The sequence below is a fragment of the Centrocercus urophasianus genome, unplaced genomic scaffold (genome assembly GCF_019232065.1).
Source record: "Centrocercus urophasianus isolate 14NV4802_14NV808 unplaced genomic scaffold, USGS_Curo_1.0 seq_11, whole genome shotgun sequence".
Lineage (NCBI taxonomy): Eukaryota > Metazoa > Chordata > Aves > Galliformes > Phasianidae > Centrocercus > Centrocercus urophasianus.
The window spans coordinates 3,202,563-3,225,244 of NW_024884253.1; the positions used below are offsets into that span (position 1 = coordinate 3,202,563).

At 42.1% G+C, this 22,682-nt stretch overlaps 1 protein-coding gene across 5 annotated transcripts in view; it reads left to right on the forward strand.

The window, feature by feature from the left end:
• Positions 1-2,165: 2,165 nt before the first annotated feature.
• TRAPPC9 (trafficking protein particle complex subunit 9) overlaps positions 2,166-22,682 on the forward strand; it is a 475,345-nt gene continuing 454,828 nt past the window's right edge. For 3 of the 5 annotated variants that reach the window (XM_042809120.1, XM_042809124.1, XM_042809125.1), the window contains exons 1-7: positions 2,166-2,236; positions 3,220-3,820; positions 11,755-11,900; positions 13,305-13,433; positions 16,463-16,489; positions 17,703-17,824; positions 19,872-19,997. In XM_042809120.1, coding sequence (XP_042665054.1) covers positions 3,237-3,820; positions 11,755-11,900; positions 13,305-13,433; positions 16,463-16,489; positions 17,703-17,824; positions 19,872-19,997 — 1,134 coding nt within the window. In that variant the 5' untranslated portion in view covers positions 2,166-2,236; positions 3,220-3,236. Of the gene's footprint in view, positions 2,237-2,319; positions 2,428-3,219; positions 3,821-11,754; positions 11,901-13,304; positions 13,434-16,462; positions 16,490-17,702; positions 17,825-19,871; positions 19,998-22,682 lie in introns of those variants that run through there. The other 2 variants (XM_042809122.1, XM_042809123.1) reach the window with 2 other exon arrangements.

Below are 22,682 nucleotides of genomic sequence, written 5' to 3' on the forward strand. Positions count from 1 at the left end.
ATATGTGCAGCTTCCTAGCTTCACATTTTGCCTGAAATCCAGAAAATCTGTACTATCTCTAAATTCATGTTGAATTTACTTATACCAGTTATAGGAAGACATCTAAATGAACCTGCTTGTCCACAACCTTCAAATAACTGCTAATTCTATTGAAATTACTGTGTTGAGAGTGCCAATATCTTTAAGTTATATGCCTCTTTCTATTCCAATAAGCATCTGCACTCAAAGATCACAGACAGAGGCTGAAAACCCTCCCACGTCCAAGGATTTGGAAACTGAGGCTGAGGGCTTCTTTCACGTGCTCTGTTTTGGCTGAGTAACAGAGGTGGTAGAGGAGTCCTGCAAGAACAGACCACAGAATTTTCCTTTCTGAGGAATCCAGATAAAAAAAATCCAGAACAAATAAATAAATAAATAAATGTGTATTGTTTGATGATCTGTCTTGATATATGGATAAATACTTGGGGCAAACTGCTCCATGGGGAATGGAGTGGCAGCAGGTTTGTCTTTTATGGGGAAAAATAGTAGCGTGTTGAACAAGCTGGTGGCAGCTACAAATGTGTGCCTCTGCTCTCCTTTGTGACTATGGATTAGGAACAAACTACTGAAGTGAGGAAAAGATTATAGGAGATGTTTATTCCCAGTGCACAGTAAGACATATATCTATATATTTATATCTATATACACTAGGTGAAACTTACAGAAGCAGATGTGATTGCTGAGTGTTGACTTCTGTCTCTCCTTATAGCCAGTAGATCACTGGTGTGCAAATAAGTTTGTAGTATGTCCCTTTTGTTTTCATCTGCAGTGCATCTGTAAAGCTAATAAATACCGTGCATCATACATAGAGACATCCAGCTGACAGCTCCATTCCTCCTTCACTGACACTTGTGTCCCATCAGGGAGAAATATATCTGTATCAAGATGATAAAATAATTGATCTCTTAAAAGAGGTTAAGAACATTCATTTATCTACATTTGTATTTAATGTTTGGGTGTTGGAGGTAAGTCTGTGATCCAAGTGACCCTTCTCAGATTCTGTATCTTTCCCCAGCAATGCACTTACAACAAAGTAAGTATCCTTATGGAATCATAGAATTGCTCAGGTTGAAAAAGACCTTAAAGATCAACAAGTGCAACCACAGCCTCACCACACTACCCTAACTCTAACAACCCTCTGCTAAATCATGTCCCTGAGCACCACATCCAAGTGGTTTTTAAACACATCCAGGGATGGTGACTCAACCACCTCCCTGGGGAGCCTATTCCAGTGCTTAACAACCCTTTCTGTGAATAAGTTCTTCCTGATATTGAACCTAAACTTACCCTTTATCTTCTTTACTATGAGAGTGGTGAGGTGCTGGAACAGGCTGCCCAGAGAGGCTGTGGATGCCCCGTCCCTAGAGATGTTCAAGGCCAGGTTGGATAGGGGCCTGGGCAGCCTGGTCTGGTTTCAATGGGGAGGTTGGTGGCCCTGTTTGTGTCAGGGGGTTGGAGCTTCATGATCCTTGAGATCTCTTCCAACCCAGGCCATTCTGTGATTCTGTGGCACAACTTGAGGCCATTTCCCCTCGTCCTGTCACCTGTCACCAGTGAGAACAGACCAGCCCCGCTCTTGCTGTAAGCACCTTTCAGATATTGGCAGAGAGCAACAAGGTCTCCCCTCAGCCTCCTTTTCCCCAGACTGAACAGCCCCAGTTCCTTCAGTCTCTCCTCATAGGCCATATTCTCCAAGCCCCTCACAAGCCTTGCTGCCCTCCTTTGGACCTGCTCCAGCACCTCCATGTCCTTTCTGTACTGAGGTGCCCATAACTAATTGTGAGCTTCGAGGAATCTCACTATTAATTATCATGTCAAAGCCCTTAATTTTTATATCCCTGGAATGTTCGTGCAGAAACTAATTTTAAAATTGTACGTTATAGGAAATTTGAAGACTTATACTTTCTAAACGAACAGGTAATGCAAGTCATTTTCTCCAGTCTTCTTCTTGCGGAGTCTGCCCTACTCCTACTAATTGTCTGTCAATAAATAAGACTGCAATCTTCTGCATAATAATAAATTCAGAAACTTAGACCCTCTCGTAATTGAGAACCATCACAGGAGGCGTAAAGCGCGGCCACCCCAGCGCTCCCGCTCCGCGCATGCGCCGGCCCGCGGGCGCCCATTGCCGTCAGTTCCGCCGCCGCCCGTCCCGCGCGTCCGGCAGCAGCAGGAGGGGGCGGTTCCTGTCCCGGCTGTGAGTGCGCCCCTCCGCTCCCCTCAGCGCGGGACCCTGAGGCGGCTGCGCCTTTCTCCTCTCCCCCCTCTCCAACCCCTCGGACGCCCCCCTTCACCTCACTCTGCCCCTCAGCTCCCTTTCCTTACGGGATGCGGGGTGGGAAGCGGCGGATCGCCCAGCAAAACGCCTTCTTTCTGATGTTAGAAAGGGTTCGAGCCTCTTTCCTTGTTCGTGTGGTGTCAGCTGACAGCTGTGCTGCTTGTTCCTGGTGGTGGGTGCAGCTCTGTAGCCGGCAGATCCCCGTGGCTGGGACGCACGGAGCAATACAGGGCTCGGGCGCAGCCACAGAAATACGGTTTGTGATAACTCGGGGGGGAAGGAATCCCAGATATTGAAATCCAAACTATTCTTATGGCCCTTCTGCTGAACTTTGAGGAAATAACCCCTTTATTCTCAGTAATGAATACTTCGGACCTAATGTTCCTGATCCTTACGAAAGCACGGATGTGTGAGGTTTGGCTGTTCTCGTTGTTTGGTAGTCGACATCCCACCGCACGCAGGGCTGCGCACCTCCTCACGGTGCCTCCTGGAGGCTGACTGCAGAGCGTGAGGCTCAGGGAAGTCTATGCTGAAGAGTTCAGCATTTCCTCCATGGCCCCACGGCAGAGTGTTGTCCCGTGTGCTGCTTTGGCTTTTGTGGACATGTGGGGAATGATCTGGCTAAAAAAACAAAAACAAAAACAAAAGCACAGGTGTTTTTTGGTGGCGGTTTAAAGCAGCGCATAATATACAGTGCTTGGGATTGGGCTGGATGGAGCTCTGAGCGCCCTGATGTAGCTGTAGATGTCCTTGTTCACTGCAGGGGAGTTGGACGAGGTGACCTTTAAGGATCCCCTTCCAGTTCTCAAACAATTATATGATCTTTGTGACAAAGCTCCGCCTTTATTCGGCAGCTGTGTATGCTTCTGAGTGTTAAATAATACTCATTTATCTCTTGCTAGCCTGCAGTTGGTGCAAAATGAGTGTTCCTGACTACATGCAGTGTGCTGAGGATCATCAGACTCTCCTGGTTGTGGTCCAGCCCATCGGCATTGTACCAGAAGAGAGCTTTTTTAGGATCTACAAGCGGATTTCAGCCGTGAGCCAAGTCAATGTGCGCGACTCCCAGCGCGTGCTGTACATCCGCTACAGGCACCATTATCCCCCCGAGAACAACGAATGGGGGGATTTTCAGACGCACCGCAAAGTTGTGGGGCTGATAACTATCACAGACTGTTTTTCTGCCAAGGACTGGCCTCAGACGTTTGAAAAGTTCCATCTTCAGAAGGAAATGTATGGCTCTACGCTCTATGATTCCCGGCTGTTTGTCTTCGGACTTCAAGGAGAGATTGCAGAGCAGCCCCGCACAGATGTGGCGTTTTACCCCAGTTATGATGAATGTGAAACCGTGGAGAAGAGAATAGAAGATTTCATCGAATCCCTCTTCATTGTGTTGGAGTCTAAGCGGCTTGACAGAGCCACTGATAAGTCTGGAGACAAGATCCCGCTGCTCTGCGTTCCTTTTGAGAAGAAGGATTTTGTAGGGCTGGACACAGACAGTAGGTAAGCAGCTAGAACAAGCCTGCTAGAAAAGACAAAGTGGTGCAGTAAATGTTGTGCTCGTATCTTCTTGTATGAAAGAATAGATACTGCTGCTGTTTAATATAATTTAATTTTTGTGGTCTGACTTCATTTGATGTTTTCAGTATGTATATGCATTTAAATAATTTATGAGGCTAAGTAGGAGGAAGATGTCACAGGAGATGTTTGACAGATTCTTTTACAGTGAGAGGTTTTGAGGAAGGATTCAAAGGGTTTGCAGATATACAGTGTAATTAACAACACTCAATTTACATCAATTAAAGTAATTTTATATCTTTTTATCTTGGTTTCTCAAGTTCAACATTTTTCCTTGTCTTTCATTTTTACTTTATTATTTGATAGTTTTGACCCGCCACATTTTGCTATTGTTCTTTTCACAGCTGTGAGAAGAACTTGGGTTTTCCCTGTTACAGTTTTTTTTCCTCCTCCCATCACATCTTCCGTTAATCATGTGCTCACTCAACTTTCAGATCTGTGTGTTACGTAGTTGTGGTGTTAGGAATTAATATTTGTGGCCTTCTGCATGTAGGTAGGTGCAAAGTTTGTTTGGCTCCATTACTTGAAGTCAGATCCAAAGGGTGGACTCAACCATCTTTGTTCCTTTGATATCAGAGAAGAGAGAGGAGTGCACATCCTATCAGGATACATAACGTGCATGAAAATAATACCTTTTACGTGTTGAAGGGCCCACAGCACCCTTCTCTTCTGCTCCAGGGCTTCTGGAGCAAGTTCACACAGTTGAACTTGCTCTAATTCATTAGCCCACGTTGTTCCCTACATTAGCTGCTCTGTGGGTATTCTGATTAGTTAGAATTATAGAATGGTATGGGTTGGAAGGGACCTTTAGGATCACCTAATTCCAACCCCCCTGCTATAGGCAGGGACACCTCCTTCTAGACCAGGTTGCTCAGAGCCTCATCCAGCCTGGCCTTCAATGCTTCCAGGGAGGTGACGTGCACTAATTGTCTGGGCAGCCCATTCCAGTGTCTCACCTTCACAGTAAAGAATTTCCTCCTGATAATGCTATACCCAACTTTCATTGGTAGTGTTAGTTGTTGTTACTGTTTTTTGTACTCTGTATGGGCAGCAACATTTTGTAGACTAGGTGGCCCCTTTCAGAATCTTGGCTTTCATTAGGATGCGTTTTGAGTGAACGTGGTAACTTAATCACCAAGATTTTGTGTTCCAGTTTGCCAAGTCTTTGCTAGAGTCTCAGAATTTGTTGTGTCATTTGATTATATCTTTGAAATAGGTTTTCATTAAGTCTCGATCAGTGGATATACTTTAATAAGTGCTTGATGTACTTCACTGTTCAGCAAAAATAAGTATTCTAAACTTCTTTGGTTTGAAAGAGTATTTTTTAGCTTTTGTTTTAGTGTGGAGTTGCTACGTCTGTTCTAGGAGCTGTCCTTCACTGAGAGAGAAATAAATGTGCGTAGCAAACGTGAGCTTTTCTGTGCAGGCACCTTGCAGCAGCACAATGTATTCTGGCTTCTGTGTTCTACCTCGTGGAAATTCAGGCCTGTGAAGTGGGTTGAACTATGGTCGGGTTTATTAAACCAAATCAAACCTTCCAGCCGAAGTCTTTAGATGGAAAATGCTAGGATATTTAGTACTTTATTTCTTGGCTTGAAATGAAGTGTTGCATCACATCACAGGTTCCCTAATTAAGGGGGATGTACTGCAGTAAGTGGAAATACGGAGACGCAGGGTTAAAGAGGACCTTCTTCAGTCCAGGTTGTGTCTTTGCAAGATGCTACATTGTGTAAGTCTGTGCAGTGAGGAATGAAGGTTGTCTAAATGCGTGGGCTGCATGTGAAAATAATAGACAAGCAAATGGAACGGCTTCTTTTGGGAAGGCAGTTATGTATACTGAGAGAAAACGTGTTAAGAAGTTACATATGTATGATCACATGAAGACTAATTAAAACTACCCAATCTCTTAAAATAGGCTTTTCTTCTGCAATTTACTGTGAACTATTAAGGTTAATATTTATGGTCCAAACTCGATAGATAGGATCGATGTTCAGATGGTGAGACTAACATTAATACCAAGCGTTAATATTTGCCACTGAATTTCATAATCAATGTAACATGATCAGTGTCTTGTAGATGCCGTTCATACATCAGGAACATGTTTTTTACATCAGTTTCTGTTCTTGGATCTTTCTTTTTTAATGCTGATAAGGGATTCCTTTAATACTACTGAGTGGTGAGAAGGGAGGGCTCTGTTACTGGATGTCTGCTTCTCTATACTGTGTAGATGGGGTTTGTTTACTGACTTCTCAGACTTTGTGATATCTCAGGATGTGTATGTGGCTGTTTATTTTAGTTCTGTTCTGTCTTTCTAATTTTTGTTTTGTTCCTTTCTTTTCCTCCTTCTCTCATACTGCCCTGTGAGTTTGTTGTTGGGTCTGAAAAGGTAGGCTGTGACTGCGTACGTTGCAAAGTAGTTAGCTTTCTTCCATACACTGCCTCTCCACTCTGCCTTCATTGCATAGTTTAGTGTTGCTTTTTCTCTTTGTTTTTCAGTACACACACAAACAGTTGCTGCCTGGAGCCTGACGGCTGTCCTCGACCCTTTTTTGGCGCATTTGGCAATTATATTTGGTAGCAGTGCTGATTTTGTTTTGTAGGGCACACACAGTGCGCTTAGGCGGCTGCAAGCCTCTGGAATTTGCTTTGTCTTTTAAACTCCAAAACCATGAAGCTGTTGCTGCCTGTGTTTGGTTTCCAAATTCAGACCTTCTGGCAGTTGATGAAACGCTGCTGTGTTTGAAGTCAGATTAATGTTATGATTGGTGATGTCTGTAGTTCTGCATGCTAATTGGAATTGGTGGGATTGGATGGAAGTTTTCGTTGAAGCATTCTGCATGAATTTTGCAAATTCATTTTGCATGTTTCTTGTTTTTGAATTTAGCCATTCTGAAATATTCAGGATTCAGAAAATCCTTCAAACTCATTACTGGATGGTTTGTAGTGAAAATAAATTCTGTCTTGAAATGTAATACTCTTAGTCTAGTTTCTGTATAAAAATTATCGTGGCATCCTAGAATGGGAATGAAGGGGGAAAACATACATCCTAAATAGCAAATGCAGTAGATTTGGAAATGAGTAGTGCTGTCTGGCTCTCAGGCCAGGTTAATTGTCCTCTGCTTTCAGGCAGTAATTGTGGGCACTGCTAGTGATGGTCAGTTATTTTGAAGAACGAAATGTATGTTGCCTACCAAATGAACACAAGCAAACTACTTCAGAGAATAAGACTGAAAATTCCTTTTGTAGTCAGCTGCATTTACAGGTGCTGGAGGCGGGTATGGATTGCTGCACTTGGGTCAGGGCAATCCCAGGTATTCATACAAACTGGGGGAAGGTTTCCTTGAGAGCAGCCCTGTAGAGAAGGACTTGGGGGTCCTGGTAGATGAGAAGCTGGACATGAGCCATCAGTGTGCGCTTACAGCCCGGAAGGCCAACTGTGTTCTGGGCTGCATTAAAAAAGGGGTGGCCAGCAGGGAGAGGGAGGTGATTGTCCCCCTCTGCTCAGCTCTTGTGAGGCCCCATCTGCAGCACTGCGTCCAGGCCTGGGGCATCCAGTACAGGAAGGATGTGGAGCTCTTGGAGCGGGTCCAGAGGAAGGCACTGAGATGATCAGAGGGTGGGAGCACCTCTCCTATGAGGTGTTTTCCTCCTATGAGGAAAGGTTGAGGCAACTGGGCTTGTTTAGCTTGGAGAGGAGAAGGCTTGGGGGAGACCTCATTGTGGCCTTCCAGTACTTGAAGGGAGCGTATCAACAGGATGGGGAATACCTGTTTGTGAGGGTGGATAGTGAGGACAAGGGAAAATGGTCTTAAACTGACATGGGGGAGGTTTAGGTCAGATATTAGGAGGAAGTTTTTCACTCAGAAGGTGGTGACACACTGCCCAAGGAGTTGCCCAAGGAGGCTGTGGATGCCCCATCCCTGGAGGCATTCAAGGCCAGGCTGGATGTGGCTCTGGGCAGCCTGGTCTGCTGGTTGGTGACCCTGCACATTGCAGGGGGGTTGAAATCAGATGATCATTGTGGTCCTTTTCAACCCAAGGCCATTCTATGATTCTGTGATTCTATGATTTTTCCATGTGGGTCCTATATCATAGGGCATGACTTTCTTAGAGGATAGTTCAGGAAAGTCTTTTTATGATGTTGTTGTGTGAGACACGGGAGTGGCTTTGCTAAGACTTTGTCTTAGCAGGACAAAAGAGAAACAGCTCTGATCAGTGGGGTATGGGAAGGACCTAATGGACAGAAAGTAGCCATTACTGTGTGTGAACTTCCTGTCATCAAACAGAGCTAAGCTGTAAAGAACCAAAATAATTAATCAATGTTTTAATCAAAATGAAACTAGAGAAAGAAGATATCTACACGCTGCTTGCTTTCAGCTTTGTGGCCTGATCCTTCATGTAAAGCTGTGAAGCAGAGCCAGCTGAATGTTACCATTTTGGAATTTCATGCTGAGATAAATGTGCCTGCTTATTTTTTCCCATTAAATTTGCAACCCATATGGATTGAAGAAACTCCATTTCTTCGTCGTGCCTTTAATCATAGAGTCATAGAATGGCTTGGGTTGAAAAGGACCACAGTGATCATCTGGTTTCAACCCCCTGCTATCTGCAGGGTCGCCAACCAGCAGACCAGGCTGCCCAGAGCCACATCCAGCCTGGCCTTGAATGCCTCCAGGGATGGGGCATCCACAGCCTCCTTGGGCAACCTGTTCCAGTGCCTCACCACCCTCTGAGTGAAAAACTTTCTCCTAATATCTGACCTAAACCTCCCCTGTCTCAGTTTAAAACCATTCCCCCTTGTCCTATCACTGTCCACCCTCACAAACAGGTGTTCCCCCTCCTGTTGATATGCGCCCTTTGAACATTGGAAGTCCACAGTGAGGTCTCCCCAGAGCCTTCTCTCCTCCAAGCTAAACAAGCTCAGTTCCCTCAACCTTTCCTCATAGGAGAGATGCTGCAGCCCTCTGGTCATCTTAATCCTGATCACCTGATGTTGTAGACATGAGATTTTTTCTGAAGCAAGCATCACAAATACCAAATGAATTGAGTTTTTCTGTCCATGAAAAGTGGGTTTACCTTTACTGAAATCTTCCCCTTTTATATTTTTTGGACACACTTGCACTAACTGATAAATAGTGTCCTTGTGTGACATTGTGAGAGCTACATTAAGACACAGTTTCTACATCTCTACAATGCAGACTTCCTCTATAATTCACAAGAAGTTGTTTTCCAGGAGCATAATGAATGATTGAAGGGATTGTAAGAAGTAAATCCTTTCTTGGCATAATATTTATGTTGAGTGAATTTGGTCTTTGAATAAGTAGAGGTAAATTTCTTCATCATCGGGAATAAATTGATCTTTTTGTTTATAAACAGGGATAATTCCTAGAAGAGAAATAGTTTGAATAAGCAGTGCTTGTTGATGTCCAAGTTATACTGTAAAGCGTGGGTAAAGTTTTGGCAAAATGAGGTATTGGTTCGGGAGAGCTGCTGGTGGGGCAGTGTTGTAGAAATGGTTTGGGTGTTAAACTCTGGCTCAGCTGCCTGGCACTGTCCCTTTTGCTTTCGTTGAATGACTCATATTTATAAGCTTAATATATAATCTGGAAAATCTGGAGGAAAAAGCTTTAAAATCACGGTTTTGAGAGAATAAGAAATAATTTGTCCATAAATCTACAGATTACTTGAAAATGTCGGGTGAAAAGCGTTGAGGTTTTCATATATTTAAAAGGAATTAGGATGGAACTATTTCCTTCTCAGTTCTGGAAGGGAAATTAAGAAAAGCACCACCTCAGGTCCCTTTTAATTACATAATCATGACAGTTCCCCATATACTCAAGTCTTATTTTGGGGTATAAAAGTGCAGTGTCTCATAAAATGCACATTACCTGTTTTTTGAATTGCTGAACTGGGTAATGATAAAAGTATAGCCAGAGCTGATGCAAATTACAAGCATAAAACCATGACAGTCAGTCTGATGTGGTCCTCTGTGTTTTTGGAAGCCCATGTTATCCAGGTTGTTTGCAGAGACTCCTTTCATGTAACAAAGAGCAACATCTGCAGCAATTCCTTCAATTAAAGCTTCATTCTCAGGTGGCTTCCTTGTGTTTCAATCTACTGTCTAAACATAAAAAGACTTCTTTTCCTTGATGTGCATTTTGGAACGTGAAATTATATGTTGTATGTATGCGTGTATTTTTATATTCATAGACTTGGAAGACATTATTAGATCGTGAAGATACACTATTGGAGAGATGTAAATCAACAAGTACAGTAACTGGGCTGAAGTTTAATTCTAAGCCATGTAAGGTATCACAGAATCACAGAATGGCCAGGGCTGGAAGGGACCAACGCTCTGCCACATGCAGGGCCACCAGCCTCCCCATTTAATACCAGACCAGGCTGCCCAGGACCCCATCCAACCTGGCCTTGAACACCTGGAATGCCCCAGGATGGGGCATCCACAGTATCTCTAGAGCAGGTAGAGCAAGGATATTCTTGCTAGGGAATATGTCTGCTGAAGGGGAGATCTGAAGGATTGCTGATAAACTCAAGAAAGAGTAGCGTTGCTCTGAATGTACTGCTCCCAGTACGGGAAAGACAGGGAGCTGTTGGAGAGGGTCCAGAGGAGAGCTGCAAAGGTGATCGGGGGACTGGAGCACCTCCCCTACAAAGGCAGGGTGAGGGAGCTGGGCTTGTTCAGCCTGGAGAAAAAAGAAGGCTGCGGGGTGACCTCATTGCAACCTTTCAGTACCTAAAGGGAGCCTACAAACAGGAGGGGAATCAACTTTTTGAAAGGGTTGATAACTGCAGGACAAGGGGAAATGGTTTTAAGTTGAGGGAGGGAAGATTTAAGTTGGATGTGAGGGGGAAGTTCTTAACAGATTGAGAGTGGTGAGGTGCTGGAACAGGCTGTCCAGAGAGGCTGTGGATGCCCCATCCCTGGAGGTGTTCAAGGCCAGGTTGGATGGGGCCCTGGGCAGCCTGGTCTGGTATTAAATGGGGAGGTTGGTGGCCCTGCATGTGGCAGGGGGTTGGAGCTTCATGATCCTTGAGGTCCCTTCCAATCCTGGCCATTCTGTGATTCTGTGAATGATGACTGATCTCTCCTGTCTTAAATCATGAGATACTTTGGAAGCACAGTATGTTCCACATCACGTCTGTTTACATTTGTTTGGCTGCAATGTATTAAATAATAAAGTAGCGAGCTTTGTGCCTTTGTTGCATTGATTTGTGTCCCAGTTGCCTCTCTAGTTCTACAAAGCCTAAAACTCTTTTCAATAAGGGTGCACTGGTGTTGTGTAGTGATTTTGTTTGGAAAAGGAAGGAAATGGTATTGCTGATGCTGGGTCAGATTTTATTTGAGCAAATGAAAAAGGAGTGGCAGGTGAAACCCTGACAGTCCTTGCCTGAAGTGGCAGTGGTTATACTGAGCCTGTTAAATGTGGAATAGGATAAAAATGGAAGGGAACTTTCCAGGAGATCATTTTGCTGTTAGTGCCTTTAACGCGTTCTTTGTTCATGAAGCATAGCAGTTCTAAAAAGATGGTGTTTCTTTAATGGAGGTGAGGCTGTTCAAGTGCTCTGAAGAGCAGTCATTTATATCCAACTACACGTGTATAAATGCTATATAGCCAGAACATGCAACGCATTTTTCTTTTTAGCATCTCCTCCAAATGCTGGTCATTTACTTTTGCATATTGTGTTGCTTAGAATTCACACTGGATGCTTGCTCAAAGAAGCAGAATACAGTAATGTCAATCTATTATGAAAGAGGAAAGAAAATTGACTTTAAGTGTTCATTACCTCATGTGATTGTTCTTGGAAATAACTTCATAATTGCATCCTTTGCTTTGCAGACACTATAAGAAACGCTGTCAGGGCCGGATGCGGAAGCACGTTGGTGACCTGTGTTTGCAGGCTGGGATGTTACAGGATTCCCTGGTGCATTATCACATGGCTGTGGAACTTCTGCGCTCCGTAAACGACTTCCTGTGGCTCGGAGGTGTGTTTCATTGATTAAATAACTTTTTAGGAAAATGTTTCTTTTTTTCAGTGAAGTATACAGATGATTTCAAAATCTTTCCTGTAGGTATCGAGATTCAACTGTTAGATTTTTTTATTTTGCTTTTACATCTACGAAAGCCATGTGTGTTTAACTTAACATTTTCCTTCTATTCTCAGCTTTATGGTTGCCATCTTTCAGTACTTAAAGGGAGCCTATAAACAGGAGGGGAGTCAGCACTTTGGAAGAGTAGATAACAGCAGGACAAGGGGAAATGATTTTAAGTTAAAGGAGAGAAGATTTAGGTTGGATGTCAGGGGGAAGTTCTTTACTATGAGAGTGGTGAGGTGCTGGAACAGGCTGCCAAAAGAGGCTGTGGTTGCCCCGTCCCTGAAGGTGTTCAAGGCCAGACTGGATGGGGCCCTGGGCAGTCAGGTCTGGTATTAAATTGGTGGCCCTGCCTGTGGCAGGAGGTCGGAGATTCTTGATCCTTGAGGTCTCTTCTAACCCAGGCCATTCTTTGAATTCTGTGAAAGTCCATTTGGCTTCTTAAGTGCTTTTGTTACAGAATATTGTCCCCAGTACTGATTCCAGAAGGAGGACACCATTAGTAACTGGCAACTATTTGGACTTTGCACTGCTGGTCAGTCCTGTGAACCTAGCATTTTCTACCTTCTTTATAGTCCACCTATCCAAATCAGTCTTATTGTTTTGGCTATGAAGATTGCTTTGTCTCATGACATTGTGAACCTGAGGATATACAACATCTACTTCCTTTCCTGTGCCCACAGAGCTAATAGTCACATCATAGGAGGCAGAGAGGTTGCTGAAATCTTACTTATCCTTGATAAATTGATGTTTGCTGTTCCAAGTCACCTTCTTGTTCTTCATATGCTTGGAAATGGCTTCCAGAAGGATTTTTTTTACAGCCTTGCTGGACAGCTGAGTGCATTGGGCTTCCTAATTGCTTTGTAGACCCCTGGTACCTTCTTCCTGATGTTGGGTGTGATGTTTCCCTTTGTCCAGTTATTCTAAAGCTCAAGGTGTAAGAAAGTGGTCTCACAGTGACATTGGCCAGCTGCCTGCATCCTCAGGAGCATCCTAACTGGTTTTGTGGATTTGTTTCTAATTGGTGAAGTACTTTGGATGCTTTTACTCCTCTGCTGTAGATAGCACTTGTTCCTACAGATGATGCTAATAGTTGTGGGGACTTGAGGAGCCTGAGGGTAAATGTTATCAGCGAGAACAGAGATAAAAAGGGCATTGACTATCTCAGCCTTTTCCACTGCCTAAGTCTCCAACTGAAGCATACCTCATATTCATGTAAATAGATGCTTCTACATGATACTTCACTTCTTGAAAGTGTCTTCACTAATCTGCTGGTTTTTGTTTTTTTTTTTTTAGCTGCTCTTGAGGGTTTATGTTCAGCATCAGTCATCTATCATTACCCTGGTGGGACTGGAGGTAAAGTTGGATCTCGTAGAGCACAAGGAGGCTCTCTTTCTGCTGAAGCAGGCAACAGGCACAGACCAGGTAAGCAAGGAATTTGACTTCTATTCCAAGCACTGGGACTCAGAGCCCCATTCCAGTTGTTTGTACTCTGACCTCCACGCACGGATACGCACTCCCCTTACCTATCCATGTTTTCCATATTTGTTCCTCCCTAATCTGCCTTCATTCCTCCTTTTCCCTGCTGTTGGTTAATCTCCTGTGTATCCCGTAAGAAAGTCTTGCACAATCCCAGAGTGCTCTTTCCCTGCATCCTAGAATCCATAAGATGGTAGACAGTAACATCCCTCAGTCTGTTAAGGTGATTTGGAGAGCAGCCTGTGAAACCCTTTGAGAGAGTTAACACTCCTGGACTGCTCTGTCTACTCTGATTAAACTGCTGGGCTCAACTCTCATTGTTTCTCAATGCTCTATTGTGATTGTGCAGATGAGCTTCTAATTGCATAACCTAACACTTGCTACATGGTATTGAGGCTTCTGAAAGCTTCTGTGGCTTCCTGGCTAGGGTAATAAAAGAAAAAAAATGTATTAATTATTGTGAAATCTGTGCATTTGGAATGTCTGAACTACAAGTTACTGAAGGCAAGGTGAAACATGATAATAAATAGCTTTGTTTTTACATGCTTGGTGGGAGAGAGGATGGTGAGACAGGCTTTGGTCTCACCCAGCAGAGCTGTTTGTATATTTTTTATATCTTTGTATGTATTTACAGTCTTCCACAATACTGAAACAAACAGACTCTGGGTTTAAGTGCTGGTCTAAGTATCCGTGAGTGTGTGCAGTCACAATGAATTCCTTTTAAACAGCAGCTCCACCCATCTTCATTCATCTGTTATCTGTAGTACGTACTCAATGTACTGACACCAGATGATGAGCTAGGTAATAAAAATTACTGCATTTAGGGAGAAAATGCCACTGAAGAGATAATGTCTAGGGGTTAAAATCTGTCCATTTGGTCCCATAGTGCATTTTATATTGCCCATCAGGATAAAATTTCAACAGTTCTTAATCTTTCTCCATCTTTCAACAAGTCTTTAACAGTATTCTAGCTATCTATCGTTTCTAACTTGTCCTCCTTGTTAACTCAAGAAAGAAACAAATCAGATGTGAAATCCTGAACTCTGCCTGGTCATACAGCATTTGTTCTTTGGTCTTTTCCCTTTACAGTTTTCTTTAAGTTTCTTTTCAATACTTTAAAATCTCTGAACTGCACCCTTGTTTATAGTCTACATTATTAGAGGGACCAGGCTGGATACAAAAGGCATTTCCAAATTTTAGGCAAATCAAAAAATGACCTATGTGGAATAAGCATTCAACTTATGCCTACTTGTAAGGAATATGGATGTGTTAATTACCTTTATTGCTTACTGATGTGCCTGGAATTGCACCTCTTCTTGTGCCTGTACTTCAGCCTTGCCAGCACAGGGTTTCTTGGCACTATCTTGTGCCCAGACTTGGTCAAGAGAAGTGTTTTGTTGTGAATCTCTTCAACAATTTGGCATTTTTCCATTAAAAAAAAACAACTTTGGGTCTGGCTGCTCAAACAAATCGTTGTGTTTATCTGCTTTAAAACATGTCAAAAACATCTCTGGAGAGAGAAGCATTAATGTTGTCACCCCTTCTATAATACAGACTAAACCCTCAGGAGGGAGGTGTTAATGTTTGTTTTCCCTACTAAGGAGAATTGAAATACTTTTAATACATACCTGGGAAGTGTTGTAGCCATCAGAATGTTGTCTAGTTGGGGTTGATTCACCTTTCAGCTTTTTTGAAGCTCTTTTGATAGGATTGGTTTATTCAGAAGAGAATGAATAGCATACAGTTTGAAGTACTTGCCTGAGGGAGGGAGAGAACCATGGAGTGTTGGCCATTAAGTTTCCTTGGTCATTATTTGAACCTGTGCACTGCAGTACCCTGCTGGCCATGGAAAAGGAGTTTTGGCATTTTAAGGAAGTTTGACTTTACATAAAGCATTGCTTTAGACTGCTTAACCCTCAATCTTAACTTTATTGCTGAATCAGAGCTTAGGTTAGCAAGGAGTTACACGTCTGTTAATCCAGGTTTTGTGCACATCTTGTCAACTTTGAGAACAGCGTGGCTTGTTGGCTTTACTCCAGTAAATTTGATGGTGTGAAATTAAGGACAGTCATAGAATCATAGAATGGGCTGAAAAGGACCACAGTGATCATCTGGTTTCAACCCCCTGCTATGTGCAGGGTCGCCAACCAGCAGACCAGGCTGCCCAGAGCCACATCCAGCCTGGTCTTGAATGCCTGAATTGAATTGCCTTGAACAGCAACCTGTTCCAGTGTGTCACCACCCTCTGCGGTAGTAATCAGAGGGGGATGTATTGGATACAGCTCTTCAAAAATGTTCTTCTAGAGTACAGTGTGGATTTAATGCAGTTTTAAGCACTGTAGGACCTGAATCACAGAATCACAAGGTTGGAAATGACCTGCAAGATCATCCAGTCCAACCACCCTCCCATTCCTATTAGTACCACAAGCACTAAACCATCTCTCGTAGCTTCTCATCCAGGCGCCTCTTGAACACTGCCAGGGACGGCGACTCCACCACCTCCCTGGGCAGCCATTGCAGTGCCTGACCACCCTTTGAGAGAAAAAGTTTCTCCTAATATCCAACCTAAACCTCCTCTGGTACAACTTCTGGCCATATGTTCTGGCCACCTGAAATCAGAATAGAAGTGCACTGCGACAAAAAATTGCCATCTAAAGCAAGACGTGAGAAAAGGAAGTTGACTTTAAAGTGTGCAGTGAAAATGATTCAGTTTTTCTTGACCTGTTTTGGAGTTTATTGCAAGTTGATGGTATTTCTACATTTGCTTTTTTCTTAAAAAAAAAAAAAAAAAAAAAAAGAATTGCCATGTGGTGACTACTTGATATGTAATTGGTAGTCCTTCAAAATAGCAGTGATGATTCTAATAGGCTTTATGATTTCATTCAAGCCTGCTGATTGTTATGAAACAGTGTAAGAGCTTATTTTGTTGGCTATATTTAAGGCTGAAAAAGAATCATTTTTGTTCCTCCTTTTAGGGGCACAAGAAGTTCTCATTGATCCAGGTACATTATTTTCATGCATGTTTCCAAATTATTTTCTTGTTATTATTTGCATTTGTTTTGCATTTATGTACTTAATGCCACTTGGCAAAACCAGTACAGATTCCTGATGCTTCAGGTTTTAGCTATAAATCTTAAATCGTCATGAAGAAAGATTTTGCTGTTAGCTTCTGGAAAACACCTGAAAGTGTTCAATCTACAGATGCCTGTGGTGTAATTCTTCTAATGTTGACAGGCACAGGAGAAAGTTCTGTAGTGTTTGAGCACAAGTAACATATATCTGAATTTGCAGAGTGAGTGGAAGGTCTCCTCGTGGTGCTTTTCTCTGCAGTTATCCACCTGGAGAAATCAATTCCTGTATAAATTGAGGCATGTGATCCTGCAGATTAAGTCCCGTGTAAAGAGATACAGAGCGTTTCTAAACCTTCTAAACCCTTGATGTATGTTTTCAATGTTATTAACTCTGCAGTAAAATTGAGTTATAGAAATAAAATTTTCATACGCTTCATAATACCCAGATTTCCTTGGCCTCTATTTCAGATTCTGATCCCCTGTAAATATAAAGACTCTCTCCATCTCCTTTCTTTCTTATATAAGAAGAGCAAATCCTTACTATTTTGCTTGAGCCCCAAGAACTTGTTGTTATTAATGTGGAAGGCTCAGACCTGGAGGCCTTCACCTATGCTGTAATGCTGCATAGGTTGTCTGAGATTGGACATGGGGTTGGATTTGTTTTAAATGATTGGAGGAGGTCACCTTCAGATAATTACGTTAGAAAAAAGCTTGCACATTTTTTTTGGGTGTGCTTTAGGAATAGTTTGTAATTAAAGCAAAGAAAAGCTCAGTGGTTAAAATTTGCATGAACAGATGTGGCCGTAATGTAATTCTCGCAATCCAATATTTTACTCGTAGTCTGAATACTCAAGTAACTATAAAAGATGGAGGGTTTTTTTCCTTGCTTTGTTTTTGTTATGTCCTGTTTACTGGTGTATGATTGATTTTCATTTTTATTTATTTATTTTTTTTTGCACTGTAACGTGGTGTGGGAAAACAGTGAAACAAAGCCAGTCTTTGCTAGGTAGGGCAGATGCTTTGTGTATGCTCTGCTTAAACCTGCAGCACAGCCCAGGTTTTTTTTTTTTTCTTCTTCTTTTTCTGAGATATTTAATACTTACACAAAGTCCTTCTGCTCATTTCTTATCCTGTTCTGTTCTAGGTGCACTGACTTCAAATGGGATAAATGCAGATACCAGTGCTGAGATAGGACGTGCCAAGAATTGCCTTAGTCCTGAAGACATCATCGATAAATATAAGGAAGCCATTTCTTACTATGGCAAGGTATTCCTGCTCAGCTTTGAAATGTCACTGCAATTCTTGTAAATAACAAAGTGCTGTGCTTATAATTTCAGAGGGTCTTCTAAAGCACGTGCATTATAATTTTTAAAACACAATAATGGAACAAATGGGAATAATTTATGCTGCTGCACTGAGTGCAATTGGGACATCTGTGGCCCTTGGTCCTTTGTTTGGACCTGAAACAGCAACATGACGAGGGTGGTATTTACAATGCCTGCTTATACCTGGAGCTTTTGGATTGATTGTCTTAAATTTTTAAAGCAAGTACTTAAGAACAAGTATTACACACTTAGAAGGTTTGTTAGTTACTACTTGCAGCCTTTATTACACACAGCAGCAAACTGATGCTTTCATGCACTGTGTGAGCTGGATGCTTGTTTGCTGTGCCTGCTGGAGAGATCTCTGGGGAATTCAGAGGTTTCTGAAGGGGGTGCTGAGGCTGGATATGGTTTTATAAGAGGGTTCAGGGAGGGTGGCTTTTAGTGCAGGTGGGGTCATGGAGGAAATGCAAAAGACGAACAGAAATGAAGATTTACAAGGATTAAATTGTTTTAGACTTTACAGGAATTTTTTGTAGATTTTTATGCAGATGTTCAGGGCGTAAGACAGTAAGGTAACTTTGTGTTTGCTTTGATAATATGGAGGAAAAATAATCTCTTGCTGTGACAAGAGTGGCTTAATATCCTTGTCAAAACTAAAGCTAAATTTTATTGTGTTACTATGCAGTTATTTATCCTTTAATCCCTTTTTTTCCTTCCAATTATTCTTTGATATCTGAAAGTATCTTTAAATGAAGCCACGTGAACATGAGATGTCATTTCCACACTTGTACTGAAGGGAAATTATCTAAATGAAAGAATGTGATTTGTGTCTGTGAGTTAATTTGTGCTTAGAAGCTCTGGAGCGTGCCAGTTTTTGGGGGTAGTTTCAGGTAAATTTGAATCTGTCAGTATAACAATAATTCTCAACCATACATTAGGCTTTTCATGTTGTCATAAGGATAAGTTGCTCATCTACAGAGGATGTGGCTTCTTCAGAAGGATAACTTGATCAGGGTGTAGGTATTTTGATTATAATAATATCTGTTATGCACTTAGCAAGTAATAACTTTGCCTCTCTACAACTTCACTTGCAAATAACAAATAATTTGATCCTGTGGCTGTTCAACACAAGTGTATTTAGCTTTTGTCTGTCTGAGAGCTACGCATAGAATAACTCGCTGTAGTGCTGAGGGAGCAGCACTTTCTGCACATTTTTCACATTATCACTGAGCATAAGAAGCCTTCACAGCATCTTCTGAAATGGATTCACTCTCCAATGCTTTGTTTTTGCTGATATCTCAAATACACGAGGAAGTAATGTATAACTGTGCTTTGGTGGTGACTCTGGCATTTCATTTTGAGCTGTATTTCCCCCACTGAATTCCAAACATGATAAACATGTAAGAAAACCCAGAATGGTTTGTGACTGATGGTACTGTTATAACTAAAGATAAAATTGGAGCAGTAAAACTACAGTTCTGTTGGTACAGTTTCCTGTGCCATGTAATGTATTTTGTGTTTAGTGGAGAAGGCAAAATAAATTTCCATTTACCTTGATAGAAGAATTTTAGGTGGTGAAGAACTTAAAACTGAGCTGTCAAACAGCAGCTTTCAGCTTACCTGGGTATTGTATCGTGCAGGTAAAAATCATCACTTTGTTACAAACCTGCACGTGAATTCCCCACATATCCGAGGTTATCCAAAATGATACCAATATTCCCAATTTTTCTGCTCATCTGAGCTCTAAGATGTGAAACTGTGCAGCGTCTCAAAATAAATGTGAGTGAAGAGGCTGAAAATGGTTGTATTGCACAGTAACGTTTAGAGGACACCTTAATTTTCACTTGGCCATATGTGGATAATGTAATGGTGTAGTCGCTAGCATTAGGGGATGGCAGGCTTTGGTAAGATGTGACAGCTGATCTGTGTGTTGAGGAATACTTATCAAATCTAGTAGGTACCACACTTTAAGCCTTTCTCTCTTCAAGTACAAGAATGCAGGTGTCATCGAACTGGAAGCCTGCGTGAAGGCAGTGAGAGTCCTTGCAATACAGAAAAGGAGCATGGAAGCCTCTGAGTTCCTTCAGAATGCAGTTTATATCAATCTTCGCCAGGTAAGTGCAGAAAGTCCAGTTAATTTTCTGTTCCTGCTTGAGATTACCCTCAAATGTGAAACTCACTCACTTTTAGAAGACTCCAGTTTCTTTTCTGTATCACAGAAGTGAGAACTGTCTACTACTTGCTTCTCATTCCCTTGCTTCTCACCAGGGCTTGACTTCCTATGGTTTTCACATCTGTGAGTCTGGTTAAAGTAGGTGTTCAGAACTCATTAACAAACATGAGGACTTTGAGATTAGAGATTCTACTGATTCACTCTCATGAAGACAGAATGTTCCACTGCTATTCCATTGAGTTGAGTATAATAGTATCACTATTCAACTGCATTTTTGTTATGCAGTGTCAGAGTGCCAAATTAGAAAGGAATTTAGAGGCAAAAAAATATTTGGAACTGTGAGACCAGGGGGCAGCATGTGAAGGAGCAATGTGCATGTAGATCTTTCTGTTTCAGGGAGGAGTTGAACATTGCCATGTGTAATCAAAAGCAGTGTTTGGGTAGTTTCTGTACTTTGTAAGTACTTGCTTTAGAGGACTGGTTCAGCTTTTTAACACTTGATAATATTCAAATAATAGATCTTCATAATGAAAAATGAATAGTGTGTTCTTGCAGCTACGAGCTTGGCTCTGTGTGCAGTTCCTGCAGAGATTATCACAGAATCACTGAATCACCAAGGTTGGAAAAGACCTTCAAGATCAGCAGCCCAACCATATTATCCTGAGCCTCTCTAGTTAGAGCTGAGTTCTGGTGATCTCGTTCATATCCAGCTAAGCAGATGTCTGTACCACCACAAAACAAGCTGGTATCAATGTCTCGTGCCAGTGTCACTGCTTACCAAAAATGGCTGTGCTTGAAACAACTTGTTATAAGCTGTTAGGTGTCTCACTGTTTTTCCTTTTCTGCTCATTCTGGCTTGGTGAAACTAGCAGTTAAAGTCCTCAGCATTGAGCTAAAGCCCTGATCGGGATGGCAAATTAACGAGAGAAGCAGAATAATTGATGTAATTTGAAGATGATCCTTTTGGTGGAATTTGGACTGCATCTTTCAGAAACTCACCAGGAGATAATCTCCTTTGATCATTAAACCTAAAAATGCTCTCATTTTGTTCTAACCCAAAGAGGGGAGAATTTCATTAGTTAATAAACTCATATAAATCATGGGTTTTGTTACAGAGTGCCTAAACTGCTAAATTTTTTCAGTGCTAAGGACCTTCTTAATTATGCAGTCTCTTTCCCTGGCAGCTCTTTAGCCAGTAGCCTTTAACATAGGCCAATATTTTTGTGAAGCCACTGTGCCTGTATTTTTCCCTGGTTGCTCTTGCATTGTCATTCTCTTGGCCTGCAAGCTTAGGTGTTGCTGTAATTGTGTTTATTGTTTAATTGTGTTTATTGTTGTGTTTATTATGGAAGTAATTACTATCATTGGGAGGATCCCTTGTTCTCCTCCCCCATCCCATTATGTTGTAAATTTCAGAGCAAAAAAAAAAAAAAAAAGCAGAATTTAGTAAATGACAAAGTATGTAATGCATTCAAATAGCTGCTGAGTTGTACAGAAGCACAAAGTTTGGCAGCCAGTCAGAATGCAGCACCTGTCCTGATCAAAGCGTGCTCCAGTGTCACAAATAGGAACAACTGTGAGTTGAAGTAGGTCCTTGGGAAAAGCATGTAGAGAAGAAACGTGATGAGAAGGCATCCTTGTTTCTGCCACCTGCTGCATAGGAGACAACAAATAAATCTGGGCAGTCTGGAAGCCCCACTGCTTCTCTTACCGGCCAGCTGCTCTGTTTCCTTCTTCTTCATTTCTTCCATAAAGTTACTTTGATGTACGGCATCAGCTGTTCACCCTGCAGATGCATCTTTGTATATGTAAAGCAGAAAAACAAACAGGGAACTGTTTTCCTCTTGCAGGTAGGTAGAACATCAGCACAACCGATATCAGATAGCAGAAAAACACAGAATAAAGTGTGTGTCTCTGATGGAGAGGAAAACTGATTTCTTTCCACATGTATTTGATCTCCTCAGTCTTGTAAAATTATGTAATGAGTCTTCTGATTTTAAGAGGGCTCCAGGGTAATGAGACTTATCTTTGCATCCAATTACAAAGAATGAATTGTAACTGCCAGTTACAAAGGAAGTGAGATTATAAAAGTTTACTTTAATGTAGTTAGGAATAATCAAAAATCATGTAACAAGCTTCTCTTGTGAAAGCTTACAGAATCACACAGAATCACAGAAAGGCCTGGGTTGGAAGGGACCTCAAGGACCATGAAGCTCCAACCCCTGCCACATGCAGGGCCACCAACCTCCCCATTTAATACCAGACCAGGCTGCCCAGGGCCCCATCCAACCTGGCCTTGAACACCTCCAGGGATGGGGCATCCACAGCCTCTCTGGGCAGCCTGTTCCAGCACCTCACCACTCTCTGTGTAAAGAACTTCCCCCTGACATCCAGCCTAAATCTCCCCTCCATCAACTTAGAACCATTTCCCCCTGTCCTGCAGTTATCAACCCTTTCAAAGAGTTGAGAGCTTACCTTAGAACAAGCCTGATAAAAAGCTTTCTCATTTGTTTGAATTGTTCGGCCTTTATGGTTGTGGTTGCTGACTTGGTTTGTTGTAACAATCAAATGAAAATTAATTAGCTAGAAAAGATGCTCTGCTTTAGGTGTTGGCCATTTTGCATCT